We start from the raw sequence: 25196 nt of genomic DNA, 5'->3' as shown, positions 1-25196 counted from the left end.
TGCAATGTGTTTTTTGTAAACTGTATACACAATGTTAATTCCAGTCAGCCATTACTCAATATTCAAATGACGTAAGAATATGTGATGCAGTGGGAGTTTTTTTTAATGGAAATGACCTCAAACTTCATTTTATTTCCTAATATAGATTTGTTTTTTTGTTTTTTTTACCTACAAAATAGTTTGGATTCAAAACCAGGTTTGGCCTACTTACAAACAGTAGGATGATCAGAAACACATTGAATATACACAGATACTGATATTTTAAACACAACTGTATTTGGTATGTAATTTTAGGCCTTACACAATTTATTAGACAGAAATATCTTACAATGGCAGAAAACTCAGGATAGTCCCTTTAAGCTGTTGAATTCATCGTGGTGGGTTTTAAATGACTCTTCCTGCCCATAATGATGTCTGTTCTATACAGTATACTCGGTGATGATCGATGCATGGCATTATAAATCTTGACTATTCATTCTTCTGGCTCATTTTATGTCAGTTTAATGGATATTATAAATGGCATGCATTTGGTTATAATTTGTATTCATTATCAGTTGATAACCATTAAAACACATTCAAGCTTTCTTGAATGCAAAAAAGGTGTTGTTTTTTCCCCCTTTTATATATAGAGCATAAAAATTTACATTTTTTTATTTTGGGTCTTGGTGGGGTTTTTTGTTGTTGTTTTTTTTTTTTTTTTTTTTTTTTTTTTTTTTGGGGGGGGGGGTGATAACGCAGGTGTTTAAGCATTGTAAATTTATGTATGTAGTTATATGTGTATAAGTCGAAAACAGGCTTCATAAATTCAGCCCACTCTCTTTCCATATTTTTTAACTTGTCACTGAACTGTATTTAAAAATTACTATTGCTGGTATCGCCATTGAACAGAAAAGAACTGAGGCAATTATGCACATGTACCGGCAAGCACATGCACACGCTCACACATGTATGCATGCATGCACACTCAGATGTAAACACACAGACATACACACACACACAAACAAACTCAAAATGCACACACACCAAAATATAAACACCAAAATATAAACTAGACATTATTATTTAGATGAAGCTGATTATTTTGTTTTTGTTTTTATGTCAAGCATGTAGCAAATTCTTTAGAACTATTTAGCCTATTGTTTACATTCTTGTTTACATTATTTAAGTTCATTTCTTTTTAAAATTAGAAAGTTTGATTTCATTTGTACATTTTGGAAGTCTAATTTTGTTTGTGTGGCTTCTCTTGTTCCTTTTGTTTGTAATGTTTGTTGGGTTTGAAAGTCTAATTTTGTGTGTACTGGTAGGGCCACCTGCTGTCGTTAGGAAGGAAATGGTGGTGATGAAGCTGTGCACAGCAATTGACCCTATCAGCATGCACCACGGGACACCAATTAATAAGTGATAGACGTACGTTGTAACTGATGGCTCCATTATCCTCTTACAGTCTTTTCAATGCACATGAGTGGGGTGGGGTTTTTTCTTCAAGCAAATTTAAAATGCTTGCTAGTCCAGCTGTTAAAATAAAGTGACTAGCCTGTTTGAGTTTGATTGTAGCCATTGTACCATGTTGTCAACTTATATAGCCCGTTTTTGATTATTACCACTATATTAAAATGACCATGATCACACTTGTACTTACATTTTCCTTGCTTAGACAGTGTTCGACAAATATTTTAGAAAGTCACTACCGTTCATAGAAGCTTTAGCTAGTGCCTATGTATTATAGTAATACACTAGCCCAGACCAAACATTCACTAGCCGGGAACAAAAACTAATGGATTTGTCAAACCCTGGCTTAGAACAATAATTTTATTCCTTGTATTTCTGGTCAACATATTGTTTGCAGTAGACAAATATTCCCTTTATATGTGTAATTGACTTTTAAATGTTTTAAATCCATGGATAGAGAAATTAATTGGACCAGACGTTTCTGCCAGAAAGAAAATTTAGGGTAAGGCGCTATGGAATTGAATGCAACCATCTGGTTACCCCAGAAAGAAAATGGGTTAGGTTTATGGTTAGGGTTAATAAAATCATACAGTGATGATATGAGTCATTAAATTTGTCAAAAGGTCACCTGACAAATAATAAAATCTGCTAAAAAAATCTGGGTATGGTTACCTATTTTTCCCTCTGGCAGAAACCCTGATAAGCCATTGTATATATTTTATAATTAGAAATTAGAATAGTACCCCTAGTGTACAGCATACAGTGTGTAGCACTTGCATTATTTGTGTGTCTCACTATAAAGTATTCATGTTAAAATATTTCATAATCATTACACATACTGTCGAACTTTCAAAGTTATTTTAAATAGAATTTGTCATTTTACTTTAAGTTTGTGTTTATATCAACATAAGGTTCAAGCATGCTGTCCTGTGCACTCATCTTCGATATTTGTATTGTCTGTCTTGTATAGTGGTTAATGTTTAGTTAATTAGTGAGGTTAATGGTTAGTTAGTGAGTGAGGTTAATGGTTAGTTAGTGAGTAAGGTTAATGGTTAGTTAGTGAGTGAGGTTAATGGTTAGTGAGGTTAATGATTAGTTAGTGAGTGAGTGAGGTTAATGGTTAGTGAGTGAGTGAGGTTAATGGTTAGTTGTTAGTGAGAGTGGTCAATGTACTGGTTTAATTTAGAACGCCCATTTAAAATGGTGAAAAATGTATTAGTCTAGGAAAATTTTGGATATAATAATAGTTTTTAAATAAATTTTTGGACTACACCTTCAATTTTTTTTTTTTTTAAATATAGTTAAATTTGTCCCCCTATATATATTTTTAATTTTTGAGTAAAATTCAAAATTATCCCGTTAAATTTTCTGTCCCGGAGTAGACCTCTGGCTATCCAGAACTCGACCCCGGGACAGACATGCTTGAAACCTTTGTGGTATGGAAGCATGTGAATAAATAAATGAATGAATGAATGTACTGGTTTTACACCTCTTTACTGAATCATTAACACTGTCTGGGTGGCAGCCGGTGCTGAGATATAAATCTAGCGCCTACCAGCCTGGAAGGTGCTATCTCAAACTTACAGTGTGATATTTCGCTATTTTTACATTTATTTCTAATAAATAACAACACATTAATCGATCCTATATTACACATAATCTTTGGATATATAGCTAAAAAATTGTAATGTTCTTGCACGCTGTGTAAACAGTCACATTCAGTGCAACTAGGTTCCTGTCTTATCAAATCTTGTGAAATACATGCAGGAAAATCGACTAGATCTGGCAAGTTGACTGTTCGCAACTAGATAATGACGTCAGAGACAGATGATTTGTACAAAGACACCTAACTTGATGGCAGAATCCACCTGGAATAATGTCATGATGAACAGTTCATCTCAACTAGGGACGGGACATAGCCCAGTGGTAAAGCGCTCGCTTGATGCACATTCATTTGGGATCGATACCTGTCGGAGGGCCCATTTGGCTCTTTCTCGTTCCAGCCAGTGCAACAAGACTGATATATCAACAACCGTGGTATGTGCTACCCTGTCTATGGGATAGTGCATATAAAAGATCCCTTGCTGTTAATTGAAAAGAGTAGTCCATGAAGTGGCGACTGGGTTTCCTCTCTCAATATTTGTGTGGTCCTTCGCCATATGTTTGACACCATATAACTGTTAACAAAATGTGTTGAGTGCATCATTAAATAAAATATTTCCTTCCTTCCTTCCATTATGCAACTTTGAGATAACACTTTTAAGGCCAATGATTCAATTACTCTGCTACCATTGCTCAAGTATTTCAGAAAGTGAATATAAAAGATATTTTGCTAATCAAAATGAGTAGTGTACATGTATATATCAGCAGCTGCAGGTTTCTATTCTAACTTTAGACCAAGTGTCAGTGTTAGACACTTAGCAATGTGCTAAGGTATTATTAAAACGGACATTCTTTCACTTGTAAATCTGCTACTAATGGAAAAATGTAGCAGGTTTCCTCTCTTAGACTATTTGTCAAAATTACTAAATGCTTGACATCCAATAGCCAATGATTATTAATCAATGTGTTCATAAGAGTAGTGTTGTTAAACAAAACAAACTTTTTGCCTGGTAATTCTGAATTTTTTAAATAAAATTTTTGTATTGATCGTACAAAGAAATTATTCTTAGGGCCTGCAAAGTGTATTTGAAAGTGGGGCAGGGGGACGGGTCACTGTCGGTGTGATGGACTGTGGGGATGAAAATACATGCAGAATTTTAGATGTTAAAATATGACACTTCCAGCCTTATGAGTATAACAACAGGTCTCTCCCCCCCCCCTCCCCCCGCCCTTTGCCGGATTTATAATGGGGCAAAAGGGGTAATTGCCGGGGCCCCCCCCCTGCCAGAAGGGGCCTCCCAGATTAAGGACTTCTTTATAAAAAAAAATTAATAATTATAAAATTAGTTCCTTTTTTTTTTATTTGTCATGTAATTTAATTTTTATGTTGAGGGCCCTCCGAACCTGAAGTACCCTGGGCCCCTGCTCCGCTGCCCCCCCCCCAAGTCTAAATCCGGCCCTGCCCCCCCCAGTCTGCGGCCCCTGACTTTATATGTCATAGGCTATATAGATTCTTCAGTCATCCCACTTGTTCAGTGAGTAAAAAACCCACCTACATTAACATTTGCTGAGCTGCTGTGACTTTGAATGGCCAAGGAAGTACCTGGCAGATTGCCAGCCGTCTATTGCTGGAGAGACTCTTCAATTATCTGCTGTGCTGTACAGCGACAGCTTAACATGTCCGCAAACAGGAAGGCATGTTTCCATAGTTTCAGTGGATTTGAAAATATACTTCTAGTCACTTCATTGTGTCCACTGTACTAGTCTACCGAGTGTTTGTAAGTATTTATAATACATATGTATATTTAATGTTAAATAACGTGTTTTGCTTGCGATCGAGTACATGTGTTTACATGGCCTTCACAGATTGTCATGCTGCAGGTAGAAAACACCTGTTGATGTCACATTACAGGTAGGGTACACTAAAGTATTGTACTGGCAGGTGGACAGTAAAATATAGATTTTGTTCTGATAGGGTAAAAGTCCAGATTTCTCAGTGGGGTTATACATTACCAGTGTCACAATGGCATTAGTTATTGCCATTGTTACAAAGGCATTATAATTTATAGTGTCTGAGGGTGAATGTGCTGGTTATATGAGAGAATTTGGAACAGTTAATGCAGTAATTGGAGACAATAACAACATGCAGTTGTTCTGATAATTTTCAGTGGCCTTGACACAGTGATAAAAACACACATGACCTTTAGGATTTTCTTTTTTAAAATTAAAATCTAAAACTTTTCACATTAACTTACGTATTTTCAGAATGGAAGTGATTAGAATTGATGTTTAAATGTTGAGCCATGCAGTATTAGCAAATTACAACTGCATGTTGCATGTGTGATATGCAGGTGTTATAACTATTCAGTACGGGACCATTTCTACCTGTGTGTTTTCCATGACCTGACAGAAAATAACTGCTTCCCAGTTGACACCTTGTCGGGTGTTATCTACATGAAGGTAAATGTTAAAAAAAGGCACAAGACACACAATGCAGGAGCAAATCTGACCCTTTTATTTGAAAGAAAGAAATGTTTTATTTAACGATGCACTCAACACATTTTATTTACGGTTATATGGCATCAGAAACATGGTTAAGGACCACACAGATATTGAGAGAGGAAACTCACTGTTGCCACTTCATGGGCTACTCTTTTCGATTAGCAGCAAGGGTTCTTTTATATGCACTATCCCACAGGCAGGGTAGTACATACCATGGCCGGTGATATACTAGTCGTGGTGCACTGACTGGAACGAGAAATAGCCCAATGGGCCCACCGACGGGGATCGATCCCAGACCAACCACGCATCAAGCGAGCACTTTACCACTGGGCTATATCCCGGCCCCCCTGTGGGAATAAGGATTGTAAATTTAAACATGTCATTTTCCAGTGTTCTTAAATTGATTGAAATTAATTGTTAACACATTGGTCTGTCCTATCTATTTATATACCTTTTTGTTTCATAAAGCTTAACAGAAATCCATTTTGAAATAACAAAGAAAGGTCATGATAATATGATAATTTTATCAATGAAGGTAAATACCTGTACCATATATAATTATTTTCCATCTTGGGTATTAAGTATTTTTTTGCAGGGCGAGATGTAGCCCAGTGGTAAAGCGCTCGCATGAGGTGCAGTCGGTCTAGGATTGATCCCCGTTGGTGGGCTATTTCTTGTTCCAGCCAGTGCACCATGACTGGTATATCAAAGGCTGTGGTATGTGCTATCCTGTTTGTGGGATGGTGCATATAAAGATCTCTTACTGCTAATCAAAAAGAGTAGCCCATGAAGTAGCAACAGCGGGTTTCCACTCAATATCTGTGTGGTCCTTAACCATATGTCTGACGCCATATAAACGTAAATAAAATATTTTGGATGCGTCGTTAAATAAAACATTTACTTCCTTCTTCCTTCAGTATTTTTGCATGATGTGACAGTAATATAATTAAAAGGTTGGTATATGCAGTTCATTTTTTTAATACTGTTTAGAAATTCTACAAACCAATGCAATGTAGCACTGTGGAAACATTATGAACCTGGGTCATAAATGTGTTGTAGTATATAACTGATAGAAAAAAGAAAAAAAATGGTTTTGTTTAACCGTTTAATGACACCACTGGATCACATTGTTTAATTAATCATCGGCTATTGGATGTCAAATATTTGGTAATTCTGACTCGTTATCAGAGGAAACCCACTACATTTTTCCTAATGCAACAAGTGATCTTTTATGTGCACTTTACCACAGATAGAAAAGCACATACCACAGCCTTTGACCATTTGTAGTGCACTGGTTGGAATGAGAGAAACAAATCAGTTGAATGGATCCACTGAGGTGGTTCGATCCTGCTACACAGGCACCTCAGGCGAGCACTCAACCAACTGAGCTAAATCCCACCCTGTGATAGAAATAAGCAGAATTTTTTACTTGTCCATATAAGTTGTTGTTTTATTCCAGTGCAAGGATACTGTTTTTTTACTGCTCAAAATTAAACAGCATTACAAGTGTTTACTTGTCCACAGGACAACCACTGAGGTAAATCTTTACTTGTTGGAACAAGTGCTTATTTCAAACACTGATTAATAATATTCACAACTCCATTATTGGAAATTGAAAACCACTCATGAACACTGAAATACACTGAAGTCTGTTTGATGAGTAGCAATATTCTTTAGATAGACTGATTTACTATTGTGATACTTCTCACAGGTATCTCTTACACAGACATTGGACTAGACTGGCAAATGTGGGGTGTATGTCTACAATGGACATGCATGAACCTTCAATAGATTTGATTTCATTCAGCATGTATTGTAATTGGTATTCTCGTAGATTGTGATCAATCTCTCAACCAAATTTAAAAAGGAAAGATATGTATTTGTTCAACGTTACATCAGCACATTGTAAACTCCAGCTATTTGTTACTGGCTTTTGCGCCTCACATTAAAGGGACTGTCCTGAGTCTGCTGCCATTGAAAGATGTTTCTAAATAATAAAATTCTGTAACAACTAACATTATATTTTAAATAAAATTCTTGCTTAGAATATCTGTATGTTTATTGTGTTTCTGATCGTCCTACTGTTTGTAAGTAGTTCAAACTTTTTTCTTTTTTTTAAACAATATTTATTCAAATAAATGAAGTGGATCGGCAAACAGGCGATAAGACACACAATGGATTTCAAACTGGATTTCGACTGCCAATAACTGTACTTATGAGAGAAAATGGCTCAAACTTAATGGTGGCAGGATTGCAATGTTGAGATATAAATTGCTGTGGGTTGGGAACGTCACGGATGACACTTTTGTGATGTCAGTAAAGCTTCTCAACAGTATTTAACATTTGTACATATGTCTACACACAGTAAAATAACCTTTCAGTCATTAATAATTACGGCTCTAAATTACCGTTGATGGGCCATTTCACCCACTGCAATTTCATTTTAAGCCCTATGTTAGGAAATAAAAGTACATGTAAGTACGTCTTAGTATAAACACTAGGAAAATCAAAAACACATTTAATATTGATATATTATGCAGAAAAATATTTTTAATATTTAATTATAGCAATTAAAAAGTATCTATCTTAACAATGACAGTAAACTCAGGATAGTCCCTATAAATAAATGTGATAGGATGGGATAAACTGGAAGCCAGTCAAATTGTCCATGAGATCTCACCCTCTCAAAGACACCATTCTATGGTTATTTCTACACTGGATTGGGAGAGATGAACCCCACTGTTGCTACATAGGCTATCTCTACTGACAAAAAAAGTGGCAAGAGATCTTTTATGTATGCACTTTCCCAAGGCAGCATGTTGCATAATATAGTGATACCATGACATTTGGTGTATCAGTCACTGGTTTAGACAACACCAAATAAACATGAGTTCTATGATAGGTAACCAATCCTGTGATGCATCACAGCTCTAGCATACTTTATCGCTGGGTTACATCTCCCCCTCCCCCCTCCCCCCCCCCTAAATTTTTGAGAGAAAAAGTACATTCACATGTTCAGTGGGAAATCTTCATTTTTCAAAATGCCAGGGGTGAGATGTAGCCTGATGTGTGATCAATCTGAGATTGATCCTTGTTGGTGGCCTATTGGGCTATTTTTTGTTCCAGCCATTGCTTCACAACTGGTGTAACATAAGCAAAAGTATTATGCCTGGTATTGTGCATATAAAAGATCTCTTGATGCTAATAAAAAAAGAATAGACTATGGCATGGTGGCAGAGGGTTTCATCTCTTAATCATATGTCTAATACCATATAACCACAAATAAAAGAGTTAAGTGCTTCGTTATATAAAACATAAATGTCTTTGCATCATCAGTTTAGGATCAATCCCAGCTGGTGGACCCACTGGGCTATTTCTCATACTGGCCAATATGTCTAGTGTGTCATTAAATAAAACACTTCTTTCTTTCTTTTTTCTTCTTCTTTCTTCCTTTTTTCATAATGCTATGATTGAATGGCAAATGCATTAATTATAAACATTTTCACTTATGACTCTTCTTTGATATGACAGCCTACAAGATAGTTTAAAATCTTCATTGTCACTATATTTGAATAATGTTTATTGACTTCTTTAACATTACCAAGCAAATAGAACCAGCTTTTGGCAGAACGCTGTCATTGTATGTGTTTGACTTTCCATCAGGTGGATCATTGTTGAACTGTTCATGCAGGTAACAATGTTTTTATTGCAATATAATCTTTGAATCTCTCACAATGACGTGGACGTTAAATAGGCTTTGCAGTTTAGTGGAGCAAATGATCTTTACATTTACTGCTTACATGAGTCAACAAACGAAAAAAAAAAAAGTAGGTCATTCATAATTTTCCTTGTGAATATGTTGCTCAGACGTAAATATGTCTGGAATGAATTGCATTATTTCTGTTCATTTTATTGTCATTTGCTTGGCGTTACTTTCTTGGGACATTCTTCATTATATAACAATGAAGCGTGTCATTAGTTTAGATTAAAGTATCAAATGCACAAAGAAAGATTTATTTATTAACTTGAATTAGCACTACATATGCACTTTCTGTTTGTGTGTAACACTTAAGGTGTAGCCAATGAATTAATGTGAAAAGATTTTAAGGGATATTCACGACTCATCGTTAATCCCTATATATTGAGGTTCACACATTCTGGTATTGTAAATTTAGGTTGTGGATATGGACAAGAAAGGGGGGCCATTATTCTCCCATGCTTTGCAAACAGCAAATACTATGATTTATGTTCAAACAAGGTTTGGGTTTTTGTTTTGGGTGGTGTGGGGTTGGAGTTTTTTGTTGTTGTTGTAGCTGGAGGTGGAGTTTTTTTTTGGGGGGGGAGCTGTTGGTTTGTTTTTCAATCAATAACAGTTGCTGTTGGTAAAATGGATATTTCAGATGTAGACAAGCATGATGTTTATTAGTTTAACAAAGAGATGTCATAACTACTTATACTTAGTCATAAATGGGAAGGGCTTTTATTATAAATAACTTTAGGTTGGGATGGTATAGAATATAAGAATCTATCGTATGTGGCCATATTGGATAGAAAAGTATATGTAAGGTGTGGAAATTTCTACCTTGCCGAGTCCTAAGGTTGAAATTTCCACCACTGTATATTATTAATTATTTTTCTTTCATTCTTTCTTTCTTTTATAATGCAGGTTTTAATCACAAAATATCTATCTGATAAAAATCTCCAATGATGATATACTGCAGCAGTCTTGTTCTTTAGTTTGTTCTTACCAAATATGATTAGTATCAAAATACAGGAATACATTTTATTTCCCCCCATTCTTCTTGTTTAAGGGGCGGGATGTAGCCCAGTGGTAAAGCGTTCGCTTGATGCACAGTCGGTTTGGGATCAATCCCCGTCAGTGGGCCCATTGGGCTATTTCTCACTCAAGCCAGTGCACCATGACTGGTATATCAAAGGTCATGGTATGTGTTATCCTGTCTGTGGGATGGTGCATATAAAAGATCCCTTGCTGCTAATCGAAAAGAGTAGCCCATTAAGTGGCGACAGCGGGTTTCGTCTCTATATATCTGTGTGGTCGTTAACCATATGTTCCGACGCCATATAACCATAATTAAAATGTGTTGAGTGTGTCGTTAAATAAAACATTTCCTTACTTCCTTTCTTGTTAGATTGCAGGATGAAAATAGTAAATTGGATTCTTTTTTTTTCTTTTTTTCTTTTTGGGGGGGGGGGTGGTTATAACAAAAAAATTAGTTTTATCCTGTTCTAGCCGAATTCTGAATGAGTTTATAAGCATAACAGTAGAGTTAGCTGCCCTTGTTGTCAAGCATAACCATGTGGGATACACATGAGCTATCTTGCATGTGCAGGGGTGAAAGAAAAGAATAACATTAACATTAGTCCCATACATTTGTCGTGAAACAGAATTTTTCAAATTCACTTTGACGTCAGATATATCACACTATTTTAACATCAGCAATATTTCTTGTCCTGTTTATGTGATAATGACTTGTGTCATGTACAGATAAAATAATACAGTCGTGGCTATATACATTACTGATAAAGATACACCTTTGAAAAGTCTTAATAATAACTTACTCAAAGTACAAGATACCGAGATATGTAAACCACCAATTATTTCTACCATACACAAACACATTGCATTTATCATTCCTTTCATATATGTCATACCTCCGCAGACTGATTTATTCTTTGTCTGTGCTTGATACCATGTTAAACAATAACCTCAGATAAAAAGGGAGATAACACCAATGGGACAGACAGTGTTATGGAGATAACGGGTCTCAGGCCGACAATGTGTCAGTGACGTTATCAGTCGGGTTATTGCTCTCACTATTCTGTCATGTCTCCAATAGGAAAGCACCATGACTGGTATATCAAAGGCTGTGGTATGTGCTATCCTGTCTATGGGATAGTGCATATAAAAGATCCCTTGCTACTAATGGAAAAATATAGCGGGTTTCCTTTCTAAGGCTATATGTCAAAGTTACCAAATGTTTGACATCCAATAGCTGATGATTAATACATCAATGTGCTCTAGTGGTGTTGTTAAACACAAAACAATAAACAAACCAATAGGAAAGGAAAGGAATATTTGTTTAAACACCTCAGCACATTTTAAACTATGGCTACCAGTATTTGGCATCGATTATGTGGTTATTCAAACACTTTACAGAATTGAGACAAACTTATTGCTGCCAAATTAGCTAATTCTATAAAATATCAGCATGATGATAAGATCCAATGATGTCATTAAGAATAGAAATTATATGTGAAAATGGTAATTATAGGTGGCTATTAGTGTTTGCTATGAATGTCATGTGACCTAAACAAGTTTATACCGAAACCCAAGAATGCTGCAATTTCATTGGTTTATTTTAAATATTCGAACCATACATTAACTATCAGCTGATATTAACCAATCAGGGACAAATATTCAATAGTGTATCACAAAGTTACCAACATGCACAAATTAAGTAAAAAAAAAAAAAAAAAGTACCAATATGTGGTCGGGAAGCATGTATTCTTTATAATTCTATGCCTGGTGAACATTTATTAAATAAGTAGCTAAAAATCACCAGCAGCCACCTATTAATGACACCCCTGTGATCTTTCATATGAACACATATAGCACATATTATGGGGCACTGAATCTTGGGGGGGGGGGGGGGGGTGGAACCTTATTGATCCAATGAAATTTAAATTTACTGTAATATTTTTAGAATAAAAAAGATAAAAATTAAAACTTTATTGCATATAAACATTCTACAATGACATATGGAACATATGTTTCACTTTCTGGTACAAAAACCTAAAATTTAATGATGGTGTGCAACCTTAAAGTGTTAACACCGGTAATGAAAGGAAAGGAAATGTTATATTTAACGACGCGCTTACTCAACACATTTTATTTATTGTTATATGGCATCAGACATATGGTTAAGGACCACACAGATATTGAGGAAGGAAACCCGCTGTCGCCACTTCATAGGCTACTCTTTTAGCAGCAAGGGATCTTTTATATGCACCATTCCACAGACCGAGAAGAACATAACACGGCCTTTGATGTACCAGTCGTGGTGCACTGGCTGGAGCGAGAAATAGCCCAATGGGCCCACTGACGGGGATTGATCCCAAACCGACCGTGCATCAAGCGAGCGCTTTACCAGTGGGCTACGTCTCACCCCACACCAGTAATGATTATTAATGATGTTATACTCTGAATCCTCCACAGACAAACTTTGCATATGATCTTTACATTTACTACAGTACATAATATGTTACTCAACACATGATATTTGTTTTGGGGGGTGGAATTTAATGAAATATCAGTCATTAAAATCTGGCTGATGTGCACATTTTTATATCTGAATAAAAAAAAAAATATATATATTTTTTTTTTAATTTTTATTATTATTATTATTTTAATTCAACCCTCACAGCATGTTCTCTGCATGCCTATGGTGATCTTTTACTGACCTGCATTTTGTTTACACTGCCGGGTATAGGTCGATGTTTGTTTTGGCTTGACAGCTGAACATACATATTTATAGTGGCTTTGTTTGATAGTATCTGCTGCAAATCTGCTGTGTCAGTATCTGCTGTGTTTATATGTTTTTAATTCTTGGTTCTGGCAGATTATTTGTATTCTGACAGAAGAAAACAGAATTTTCACATGTTGTACTAGTATGTACATGCATATTAGCATTTTCATTTTAAATTTTAAACTTCTAAATGATAAAATATTTGTAGATTTTGATAAATTGATTACTTTGGGAAGGCATTTTTTGTATATATATATACAGTGAAACCTTTCTAAACCGGACCCTGAACAAACTTGTCAAATCCTGTCAAAACCGGCCAAGTTTCATGGTCCTGAATTTTCTAAATTCTAAATCACAACCCTCCTGTCTAAATAAGATAAATATTAGGTCCCTGGTGTGATCTGGTTGTCTTTAATCAAGTCTTTAAAATGTGGCACATCCTCCAGGCATAAAATAATTAAAATGTATGGTGCCTCCCACCCCCTTGTGATAAACATTTCTGCTAGGGTTTATTTCACATTATGTTTTGTTGCATTATTGTGGGGCATGAGGTAAAGTGCTCACCTGATGTGCAGTCAGTCTAGGATCAATCCCTGTCGGTGGGCCCATTATTCTATTTCTCGTTCCAGCCAGTGTTCTACAAATGGTATAATAAATGCTGTGGCATGTACTATCCTCTCTGTGCAATGGCACATATAAAAGATCCCTTACTGCTAATAACAAAGAGTAGCTCATGGTTTGGAGGCAGCATGTTTCCTCTCATTATCTATGTGGTCCATAATGTCCCATGCTATACAACCATAATTAAACTGTGTAGAGTACTTGAGTGTGTCATGAAATAAAACATATCTTCCTCTATTCCTTGTTACTCTATGGTTCAGTGCTGATAGAATAGAGCCTTCCTCAGCTACAGTGGGTCTTGGGATCAGTACCATAAGTGGCTTTCCCATGACAACCCATGCTTCATTGTTGGTATGTCAAAGGTTGTTATATGGGCAGCCTGTTTGAAAAAATTAATATAAAAAATCCCTTGCTTCTATAGTGAGCAGTTTTTCAGTCAGTGAGTAGGGGTGGTATATGTAGCTGCCACCTTCCAATTAATTTTCCCCGATGGTGTTTCAGAAGGTTTCTCTAATATACTAGTCCAAAGGTTTGCAGGTACAACATGTTAGACGTCTAATGGTCATAAATTTGAAAATTGCCGATGTGTTGCTATACAAGCATTCCTTTCCTTTCTACCTTTTATTTACAGTTCTAGTTGGTTCATTAGTTCATTTCTGTATATTTATCTGAAAGATATCTTTTTTATTTATTCGTCCATCCATCCATCCATCCATCCATCCATCCACCTACCCATCCATTCATCCACTCATCCATCCATTCATCCATCCATCCATTCATCCATCCATCCACCCATCCATCCATCCATCCATCCATCCATCCATCCATCCATCCATCCATCCATCCATCCATCCATCCACCCACCCACCCATCCATTCATCCACTCATCCATCCATTCATCCATCCATCCATCCATCCATTTCATTCATTTCTTCATTCATTCATTTATTGATTCATTTCATTTCATTTAGTTCATTCATACCGTCTTCTAACTATATATATATATATAGAGGAACAGGTATCCCTTTTTTTAGAGATGAGGTCAGCTTTACACAAACATGCCAACTACTACAGTGTAGTAAGAAACTGACTTTTAGCCAACATGACAAAACATAAATAGCTATACTATCCGGTGTGGTGTTGTGCTGTGATAATTGCTGGAAAATTCCAAACCACTTTTGACATGATCTCAGGGACTCAGTTGACTGCTGGTCACTAACTGTCAATATGTGTGGTCATTCTGCCGCCCACTTCATTACATATTTCCTGTCCCTCAGTTGGCTGGACTTCATTACAAAATAAATGGCACAAACATTTACAGCTATAGCGTTCCCTTTGGATGTAGTAGGATAAAAAGGAGGATTTTTTTTTTTTAAATGGCGCAAAAGGTAAATATTCAGATTTTTAATATTGATTAAATATTTAGTTAAAAATACTTTTTAGTGATGATTCTGTCAATAAAGATTTTGTACTTTTAATATGCCATTTTTGTTCTTAGGCAATCACATGTCATCAAAAAAACAACAAAAAAAAACATTAGCAAAAACAAACAAAAATTTGTAAGCAGAATTAAATAATTTTGTATCATAATTTGTCTTGTTACAGCACCAATAGCCAATGATAAGATAAAAAAATCAATGTGCTCTAGTGGCGTTGTTAAATAAAACAAACTTTTTGTTTACAGCATTTAAAAGACAGTTTATGAATGTATCTTTAATATTTGTTATTAGTTTTAAAAAAATACTGAAAATTTGATATTGCATAGATAATAATTATGTTTCTGATGGTAACTGTGATTGTTTTTATTCACAGTACCAAATGATAGTTCATGAGCAGAAACGCACAAGTGAAAAATACTACTGTTTCTCAATTGGTTTAAATTGGAGGTTAATGTTTTGAGCTGCAGCAACTTGATTAATCAAAGGATTGGCAATCCTTGCCAAGCTTCATAATACTAGTATATTCCCCATGGGTAAAAGAACATTGCTTACATTTGCATATAAATAATGCTGACGGTCAAGAATCAACTTGTATTTCTGTTTTCTTTACATCCCATTAAGTTAACCATAGGTGATATTGACTAAATTTATTTGAAACACTCCCCATAGCTATTGAAAGCAATTTGCTATTCAGAGATCAATACTGTGTGGCTAATATTGTCTTGTTTTCTTTGTCTGCACTGAATTAACAATAGGTTATATTTACTTAATTTTACTAAAGCACTCCTCTTAGTTAATGGAACGTGAGTTGATTTAATAACCTATTCTTTAGTACATGAACATTTCCTTCCACCTTCCCTACTTCAGCCCTTACCCCCACCTTTTGTTGCACATGTTTTTATGTCCCTGGCGAATTGGCCTCTGAATTGGCCTCTGTGTTTACACAGGGACTGGAGCGTCATCTTGGATTATCAGATCTGTCAGTTGTTAACAGGATACCCCTTGTAAAAATGAACTGACACAGACTGCACCTCCCAGGAGTACGAGGTGCTATTTAGACAATGAGCAAATGAATGTCAAAGTGCCCAGACTTACCTGACTGTTGGTAAGGTTGAAGGGTCAATGAATGAATGGATGGATGAATGAATGAATGTATGTATGTATGTATGTATGTATGTATGTATGTATTGTATGTATGTATGTATGTATGTATGTATTGTATGTAATGTATGTAATGTATGTATGTATGTATGTATGTATTGTATGTAATGTATGTAATGTATGTAATGAATGAATGAATGTGTAAGAACACCTCAGCACAAAACCCAAAATTGGCTAATTGTGTGTCAAATTAACAAAGGTAAAGACAATTTTAAGATATATCCGTTTTTGTTATTATTAAAAAGAAACTTGGTAAGTCATTCTTGATGATTATGACAATAATATTTAAGCCTAAAAATATGTGTGTTTTCTGTTTCCCGACCTACTCTAATTTTATGTAGTGACCCTGAAATGTTTTGAAGCAAAAACAAATAATTTTTTTAATGTTTTTTGTTTATTTTTTTACATGATCCCTGATTTTTTGCAATTGTCAATCTATATTTGGAACACCTCAGCCAATTACGATTTCTCAGTTTGATTCAATTTTTAAACAAAAATCCTACCTACCTACCCTATTTTATTCAAGGATGAAACCTGAAACACACATATTTTTTTGGTTTACGCCTTACTTGTAATAATTATACAATTGATAGACAACTTGGAAGTATTATTTTTGTAAACCAATTATGCATTATGGTATAACTGCTTATAATTCAGTTTCAATCTCTAATCTTTAACTCTTTTTTTTATTAAGTGTGCTGTTTGTTGATAGTGTGGAATTGAAATACCTCCACCCCAAAAAAACACCGATGGTGTATGGGTTGAACAAAACGCGGGGCAGGGGACAGTAGTTATTCAAATATTACATTAATAAAACTTCTTCACATTGCATTACATGTATAGTTACTGGAAGTTACTGGAATATACTGGAATATATTTGTGTGGCTATGTTTTGTTCCTCATCCACTATATCTATGAACAACTACATGTATATGGTACTTGTTTGTTGGGTTTTTTTATTTCTGTGTAATGGCATCATGACTTGGGTGTTTGTTTTCACATACCGTTCATCCTGTTTATATGCATTTGTAATTAGACCAGAGCTCCGTAAACACATTATCACACCATTGTTTGCACCAAGGTGTAATGTTTGTTGGGGTACTTGTGTGCTGTTTATTGGTTTTACAGTACTCATTATAACTGTGTTACTTGGCAGTGTAATACTGTATGCAGTGTAAACCTCGAATCTGTCAGTGGTGATGATATAATTCATTATGTGCTTAAATTCAATTAAGGTTCAAGTATGCTATTCTGGGCTCGTAACAGATAGGTTGGTGTGGAGGAAGAAATCTGTGCCACAAATGTTTATTCCTACCAATTAGTCTGTTCCAGGAGTGGGGTGGGGTGGGGGGGTGGGGTGGGGGAGAGGCATCATCTTTATTTTATGTCTGAGGAATCTGCCACATCTTTTCCACTATCCATGCATGATTTTACAAAAACAAAAACCAAAACCCTGTGGATGATGGGCATATAAACTAAAATTGCCTCCTGCATCCCAGCATGATCCATTCTGGAAAAGTCTTAAGCAGTAAAGGATCTCATGTGTGCACTTTGGGCTATTTCCCATTCCAGCCAGTGCACCACAACTGGTATTATAAAGGCTGTAGTATGTGCTATCCTGTCTGTGGGATGGTACGTATAAATGATCCTTTGCTACTAATGGAAAAATTTAGTGGGTTTTCTCTCTCAGACTATGTCAAAATTACCACATGTCTGACATCCAGTAGCCGATGATTAATAAATCAATGTGCTCTAGTGGTGTCGTTAAACAAAACAAACTTCTTCTTCACCTTCTCTCAGCCTAGCTGTATATTCATTCTGGGTTGGAGGTGATACTGGAATAATACTGATTTTGGGAGGGAGGTTGTACTGGAATTAAACTGATTTTGGGTTGGATGTGATAGTGGTATTGCACTCATTTTGGGTTGGCCCATTAGGCTATTTCTCGTTCCAGCCTGTATTCCACAACTGGTATAACAAAGACCATGGTATGTATTATCCTGTCTGTGGGATGGTGAATATAAAAGATCACTTGCTGCTAATCAAAAAGAGTAGCCCATGAAGTGGTGACAGCGGGTTTTCTCTCTCAATATCTGTGTGGTCCTTAACCATATGTCTGATGCCATATAACCGTAAATAAAATGTGTTGAGTGCGTCGTTAAATAAAACATTTCCTTCCTTCCTTTCATTTTGGGTTGGAGGTTTGCACTGGAATATACTCATTCCGCCAATGTCTGTGTTGGAAGTTATACTGGAACACAAATTGGGTACATACCAGTATTAAACTATACGACAGAATTATATCAACTGTTATTTAAAAATGAAGCAAAAACACCTTATACATGTAGTCATTGATTTAATCAAACCCTAGTGGTATATAAGCAAGTAAATAAATATTGCAATTGGAATTAATCAAACATATATTTTAGTATTTTATCTTTTGTGTGTACCTTTTTTCTCTTTTTTTGTTTCCTTGTTAAACACAAAACTACCAGGACCCACATTGGAATTTTTTTTGTTTCAGCCAATTTTCAGATGTTTAGATTATTTGCTTTTAACCAATTTTCAGATGTATAGATTATTTGCTTGAAAATTATTCAAAAGTGGCTAATTTTACAAAAATGTATTAGCAAATGGCTAATTTGGCAATGGACAGGGTGAGCCCTGACGACCAATGAAAACTGTTGGTTGTACACATTGGTGGAAAAGTGATATTGGTGTGTTGTAAGAGTTTGGTGGAAACCTGTCATGTTTGAGATATGTTCAAGATGCATGCTCATGCACGCATGCAGACAGCAGCTGCAGCTATGATGTATTCAGGAGTTGTTCTGCACAAAGTGGGCTTGACAGGTGGTATTCCCATCTCCCCCATTGTTAACTAGCATCTTTCTATTTCAACTACATATTAGGTGTGCTCTAAGTCGGGGAAAGCAAACAGGATGGTCTGTTTGCAGTGGTATATTGTTCAGTGAACTAAACTCGGTTCTGTAGTGTTCAGTGAATATAACTTGTAGGCTGCTATATATTTTTCACATTTTTGCTTACAATTCACAATGTATGCTGATTAATTAGGACATTTACAACCTATGACACAAAGTTGAACAAATCATTCAACTGTACTTCATGTGAACCATGTTTTTATTTCTATATTATTATATTTGCTTTGTTGCCAGTTTCAGTTGTGAACTAAATGTACTTGTAATAAATGTATCACCCTCCCCACCCAACATGATGCACATTTATAATGATATATCTGTCAGATGTTAGTATTATGTAACTATATTGGTGTTGACAGCAATGAAAATTATTTATTTTAAAAATTACTGTTTATGAACGATCCATCAGTCTTCTCATTTTTCATGATGCAGTACATGTCTCCATTTATTATTGTTTATTGTTATCGGTATCGTATTAACATTGTCTTTATTATTATTACCACATTTTGACAAACGATCTTTATCTTCAGTGATAATATCAGTTTGGACTATATGTTTTGAATTTTGTTTTGGTTTGGATTTTCATTGTCTTTGTTTTGCTGCTGAGTTTTTGCTGTGGTTGTTTTTTTGGGGATTTTTTTGTTGGGTTTTTTGTTTATTTTGTTTGTTGGGTTGTTTTGTTGTTGTTGTTTTGTTTTTTTGGGGGGTGATGAGACATTTTGCTATTAATTATTCTTATGTATGAATCAGTGGACATTCAGAGACACTGACCTGATGAGTTCACTCTGACTCAGAAATCTGTGACCAACTTGGAAACCATGCAGATGCAATATAGCTTTAGAGAGTCATGGCTTACACGAAGTTTGGGTGTAAATGTTTTCCAGTATACAAGTATTAGGTATCGGGTACTGAATTTGGGTATTATGTTTTAGCCTAAAACATAATACCCCTGGTTTTAGGATTCTACTGGAATTGTAAAAATGATTAATACAGATATTTTGGCATTCCATTTTCATAATCTTATGCTTCCGACCCAAATTCTAGGATTTGGGGAATCCTGTTAAATTCACATTACAGATATAATGTGAATTATACAGTGTATGGGTGGGTTTCATGGGTCAGAAAAACCCTCCTTCCGCTCATGCAAATTTTCTCCTCTTTTTTTTCAATATATTTTCCAGGGTAACATGACTCAACACCCCTATAAACTTTGTTCCCCAAAGTCTAAACCCCTGCCTGCTAATATCCCTGCTAATATCCCTGCTAATATCCCTGCACATGTGCCTGCAGTGATATTAACCCATCTTTGTTTTGGAACCACCACTTTATTATTTATTTATTTTAAAACCTAATTTGATCATTCAGCCGGTAATGGACACACACCAAGTTTCACAAGTGTTTCTGGAATATTATTATTATTATTATTATTATTTATTTGAAAAGCTAATTTGATAATTGAGATAGTAATGGACACATGCCAAGTTTCACAAGTGTTTCTGGACTATTTTCAAACATTGTTTTACATATGTATACTTTATCTTCTTTAGATGCTGAGCAACATCGCCAATGACCTAGATCTGCTCCTGACTGACCTGTGCCAGCTGTACCCCTTCCCAGGGGCCAACTCACCCATGAAGTCCAGCTTTCAGCCCCCTCAAGACACAGACAACCTGACAAATAACACCAGAGAGAAAAATACTTTAGGGTAAAGTAGATAAATTACTTAAATTACGATGAAGAGCATTTTTACAAAGTCCACAAGAAGTCAGTTTTAAAAAATATATACATGTATTTAATTTTCATTCATTTCAACTTATTTACTTGTGGTCTTACACCTACCCATTCAGTCGTTAAAACTCGCTCTGGGTGGGAGCCAGTACCGGGCTGTGAACCCTGTACCTACCAGCATTATGTCCGATGGCTTAACCACGACACCACCGTGGCCGGTTTTTAATTGATATCAGCCATATATTTAAAGGGATTTAATCCATTTTGGAATACAGGCCAATACGAACGACATCAGGAGTGGGGTGGGACACATTCTCTAGTGTGGGGGCATAAGCCACATTTTTATCTTTATTTATATAAGAGTAGGACAAAAACAACAATATATTTAATTCCTTCAGTGGAGGGATGGCACAGACATGATAGATACTATGGGCATGGAATAATAACCTTGCACAGTATTTTGAACTTCACAAATTTTGCAAAAACAATCTTTAACTTTACATTACATTATGACACAGTAACTACATGTATAATCATAGTTATATGTAAAAACAAATGTTTTAATGTTTCCATATTGTATATGTGTACTTTTCTACAAATGATTTATATTGTCAGTATTGAAGGTTTAAATGTTGTAGTTAATTAAGTATTTGTATTTGGTGCCTTGTTAGAAAATATTAAAAATATGGATCTGAAGTGAACAATGATATATGAAACTACATGTATGTAGTAATATGGTCAAATAGGTTCAAAGGATGTATGCATTGGGAGACAGGAATTAGAACTGAATGCCATTGATGGATGGAGAAGATTTCATAATTCTTTCTTACCCTCATTCACATTCATTTAGTTTTATAGCCAGTGTCATATTAATTATGAAGATTTTTAAAGTTAGTTTTAGGCAGAACATTTTTGTTTGATGTTCTAGAAATAGCAAGTCCAGTATTGGAAGTGAAAGCAGCAGTGACCAGACTTTGACATCGGACAGCGGCCATGACGAAAAGACACATGACAGTTTCTCACCAGAGACAACCCTGTACCATATTGAAGATATTACCCAGGTACTCTATATTCCAGCAGAAGGCGGGACGTAGCCCAGTGGTAAAGTGTTCGCTTGATGCGCAGTCAGTCTAGGATTGATCCCTGTCGGTGGACCCATTGGGCTATTTCTCGCTCTAACCAGTTCACCATGACTGGTATATCAAAGGCCGTGGTATGTGCTATCCTGTCTATGGGATGGTGCATATAAAAGATCTCTTGCTGCTAATCGAAAAGAGTAGCCCATGAAGTGGCGACAGCAGGTTTCCTCTCTCAATATCTGTGTGGTCCTTAACCATATGTCTGACGCCATATAACTGTAAATAAAAATGTGGTGAGTGTGTTGTTAAATAAAACATTTCCTTTCCTTCCTTCCTATATTCAAGCAGCACTTTCTTTGTCTCTCCCATTCTTCTGTTCATCTTATCTTAACCATGTGTTATCCCTCTCCCGGTTTCCCTGTAATGGTTGTGAAGTTCTACAATTAAGTACCATGCCAGGATGAGCATCAGGATCATTGGAGTTAGTGGCCTTTATTCTTAATCTCTCTCTAGATCTGAACCCTGTGTATCTTAAAGGGACATTTCAGAGGTTGCTGCAATTTTTAAGATGTTATCGACTAACAGAGACTTTTTAACAATTGTAATTACATATCAAATATATTTTAATTTCTGCATAAAATATTACTGATGTATATTAAATGTGTTTCTGATCGTGTTTCTGATCATTCTAATATTTGTACTAGGTTAAATTTCATTTTATTTTTTTAAAAAACATTTTTGTACGTACAAAATTATTTGAAGACAAAATCCAGTTTGGACTTCTTACAAATATTAAAATGACCAGAAACACATTGAATATATAGACACTGATATTCTAAACGAGAAAATATATTTAATATCTAAGTTTAATAGTAGACCTATTTTATTAGGGGAAGTGTGTGTGTGTGTGTGTGTGTGTGTGTGTGTGTGTGTGTGTGTGTGTGTGTGTGTGTGTGTGTGTGTGTGTGTGTGTGTGTGTGTGTGTGTGTTTGTGTGTTGGGGGTGGGGGTAGCAAAATAACATTACTTTGTTCATGAAAATGTTGATAACTTCTCATTTCATTTTTATGTATATATTGTACTTTTGTCAGTGTCACCAAACAACCAGTGCTACATCTGAAAGTACTGACCCCAGCCTCCGTCCAATCACTTTGTTAGAAAGAATCTCCAAGACTCATTCAATATGGCTGTTGCCCGAAATTGGTCGGACTGGTGCTGTTCATCTTCTGAAAGACAGAGATACTGGGGTATGATAATAATACACTAATTTATTTCATTACATACTCATTAAATGTTACTACACTGCTCGATACAAACATCAGTTACACATTCTTATACATGACTCTCATCATGGAGTAATAGGAATCATGGCTAGGGATTTTCAAAGTTATTTTAGCGCTACGAAATGATGTCACTGTAGCAACATGCCACAGTGAACTCATAGCTTAAAATGGTTCTATGTTTTCGAAGCGCTAAGATAACTCGAAAATATGGGCCCTGGTTAGTTGATGATTGATTATCACTAAGTGTTACTATGTTGTCTTGAAACCAAATACTAATACTAAAATATGTATGGTAATAAATATAGAAACATACATACGTGGCATTAGGGTTTTAATAAAAAAATTAATCTTCAGTCAACCAATTTATAATAATTTTAGAGTGACAAATGAAAAAAAAAATGTTATAATAAATAATGGGGTGGATTAAAATCATATTTGATTTATTGCAGCTTAATATTTCAGAACTATGAAATTGTAGAAAATTAAATTTGAAAAACCCTAAACTGAGTTTAAGCTGATTCAAAATATTATTAGCAATTTGGAGAATTTAGTCATAAAATCTGCAGCCAAATTCAAGTTTCAATTAGCCAAACGGCCAAAACGACGTTAGATATACAAAAGGTACATGTATGTGATTTTCAAATTTGTATTTTGGTGAATTAACAATGAAATATATTCACCAGATTCAACTTTAATTTGAATTTAGCAACCTACAGCTTAAACCCTGTCTAATATTTTTCAGACATTTATCGTACGTAAATCAAGCCAAAAACATTCTCTGGCATTGTCTGTTCAACATCGCCATGCAGATAAGTCTACGGTGGACCACTATCTCATCGAGAACTCGGAATATGGCATGACCTTACAGGGTTCCAACCACGTCTTCAAGTCCATCCCACATCTTATTGTATACTACGTTCTACACCAGTGAGTTCAGTTTATATTCATTGCAATTAAGGGGCGAGATTTAGCCCAGTGGTAAAGCGCTCGCCTTGATGCACAGTCGGTTTGGGATGAATCCCTGTCATTGGGCCCATTGGGCTATTTCTCATTCCAGCCAGTGCACCACGACTGGTACATCAAAGGCCGTAGTATGTTTTATCCTGTCTATGGGATGGTGCATACAAAAGATCCCTTGCTGCTAATTGAAAAAAGTAGCCCATGAAGTGGCAACAGCGGGTTTCCTCTCTCAATATCTGTGTAGTCCTTAACCATAAAATAAAACATTTCCTTCCTTCATTGCAATTAAATACTGAGTATTGTGGACATTGACAGAATTATGTAAAACATATAGGTATTAGTAAAACAGGGTTGGGGCTAGGAGGGCATTGGTACCCCAAAGTTTAAAGATTGTGCATTCACACATGCACGTGCATGCATACACATATACACAAACACACACACACACACACACATATATATATACTCTTCAAAAGAAGAAACGCAAAACCACATTGTCGTAACATTTGGAGAATTGATTTAATTATTGAATGGTGAGTCCAATAATTACCAAATGTTGCAGGATTGTTCACAATTCACTCTAGTCCATTGTGAGTAAGTGATAGGACACACCACCAAGGTCAAGGTCATCTGGAGTCAATACCGGGTGTGGCCTCCGCGTGTGTTGACAACTGCCTGGCACCGCCTGCCCATTGAAGCAACCAGAGTACGGATGACGTCCCGGGGGATGGTGGCCCACTCGGCCTGCAAGGCTGCTGCCAGCTCGGGCAGGGTCTGGGGCTGTGGTTGTCGCTGTCGGAGGCGTCGGTCCAACTCGTCCCATAGATGCTCAATTGGGTTCAAATCCGGTGATATCGATGGCCAAGGAAGGACATTAATGTTGTTGTTCT

The 25196-nt window shown here is 35.8% G+C and overlaps 1 protein-coding gene across 1 annotated transcript in view; it reads left to right on the top strand.

Moving 5' to 3' along the window:
• LOC121370362 overlaps window positions 1-25196 on the top strand; it is a 72299-nt gene that overhangs the window by 29239 nt on the left and 17864 nt on the right. The window contains exons 4-7 of the mRNA XM_041495526.1: window positions 20805-20962; window positions 21914-22046; window positions 23155-23310; window positions 24089-24273. Of these exons, the coding sequence (XP_041351460.1) occupies window positions 20805-20962; window positions 21914-22046; window positions 23155-23310; window positions 24089-24273 (632 nt within the window). The remainder of the gene's footprint in view (window positions 1-20804; window positions 20963-21913; window positions 22047-23154; window positions 23311-24088; window positions 24274-25196) is intronic.

Source organism: Gigantopelta aegis, chromosome 4 (assembly GCF_016097555.1).
Source record: "Gigantopelta aegis isolate Gae_Host chromosome 4, Gae_host_genome, whole genome shotgun sequence".
Classification (NCBI taxonomy): Eukaryota; Metazoa; Mollusca; class Gastropoda; order Neomphalida; family Peltospiridae; genus Gigantopelta; species Gigantopelta aegis.
The sequence above is the reverse complement of the archived record's forward strand: the minus strand, read 5'-3'. Positions and strand labels throughout refer to the sequence as shown.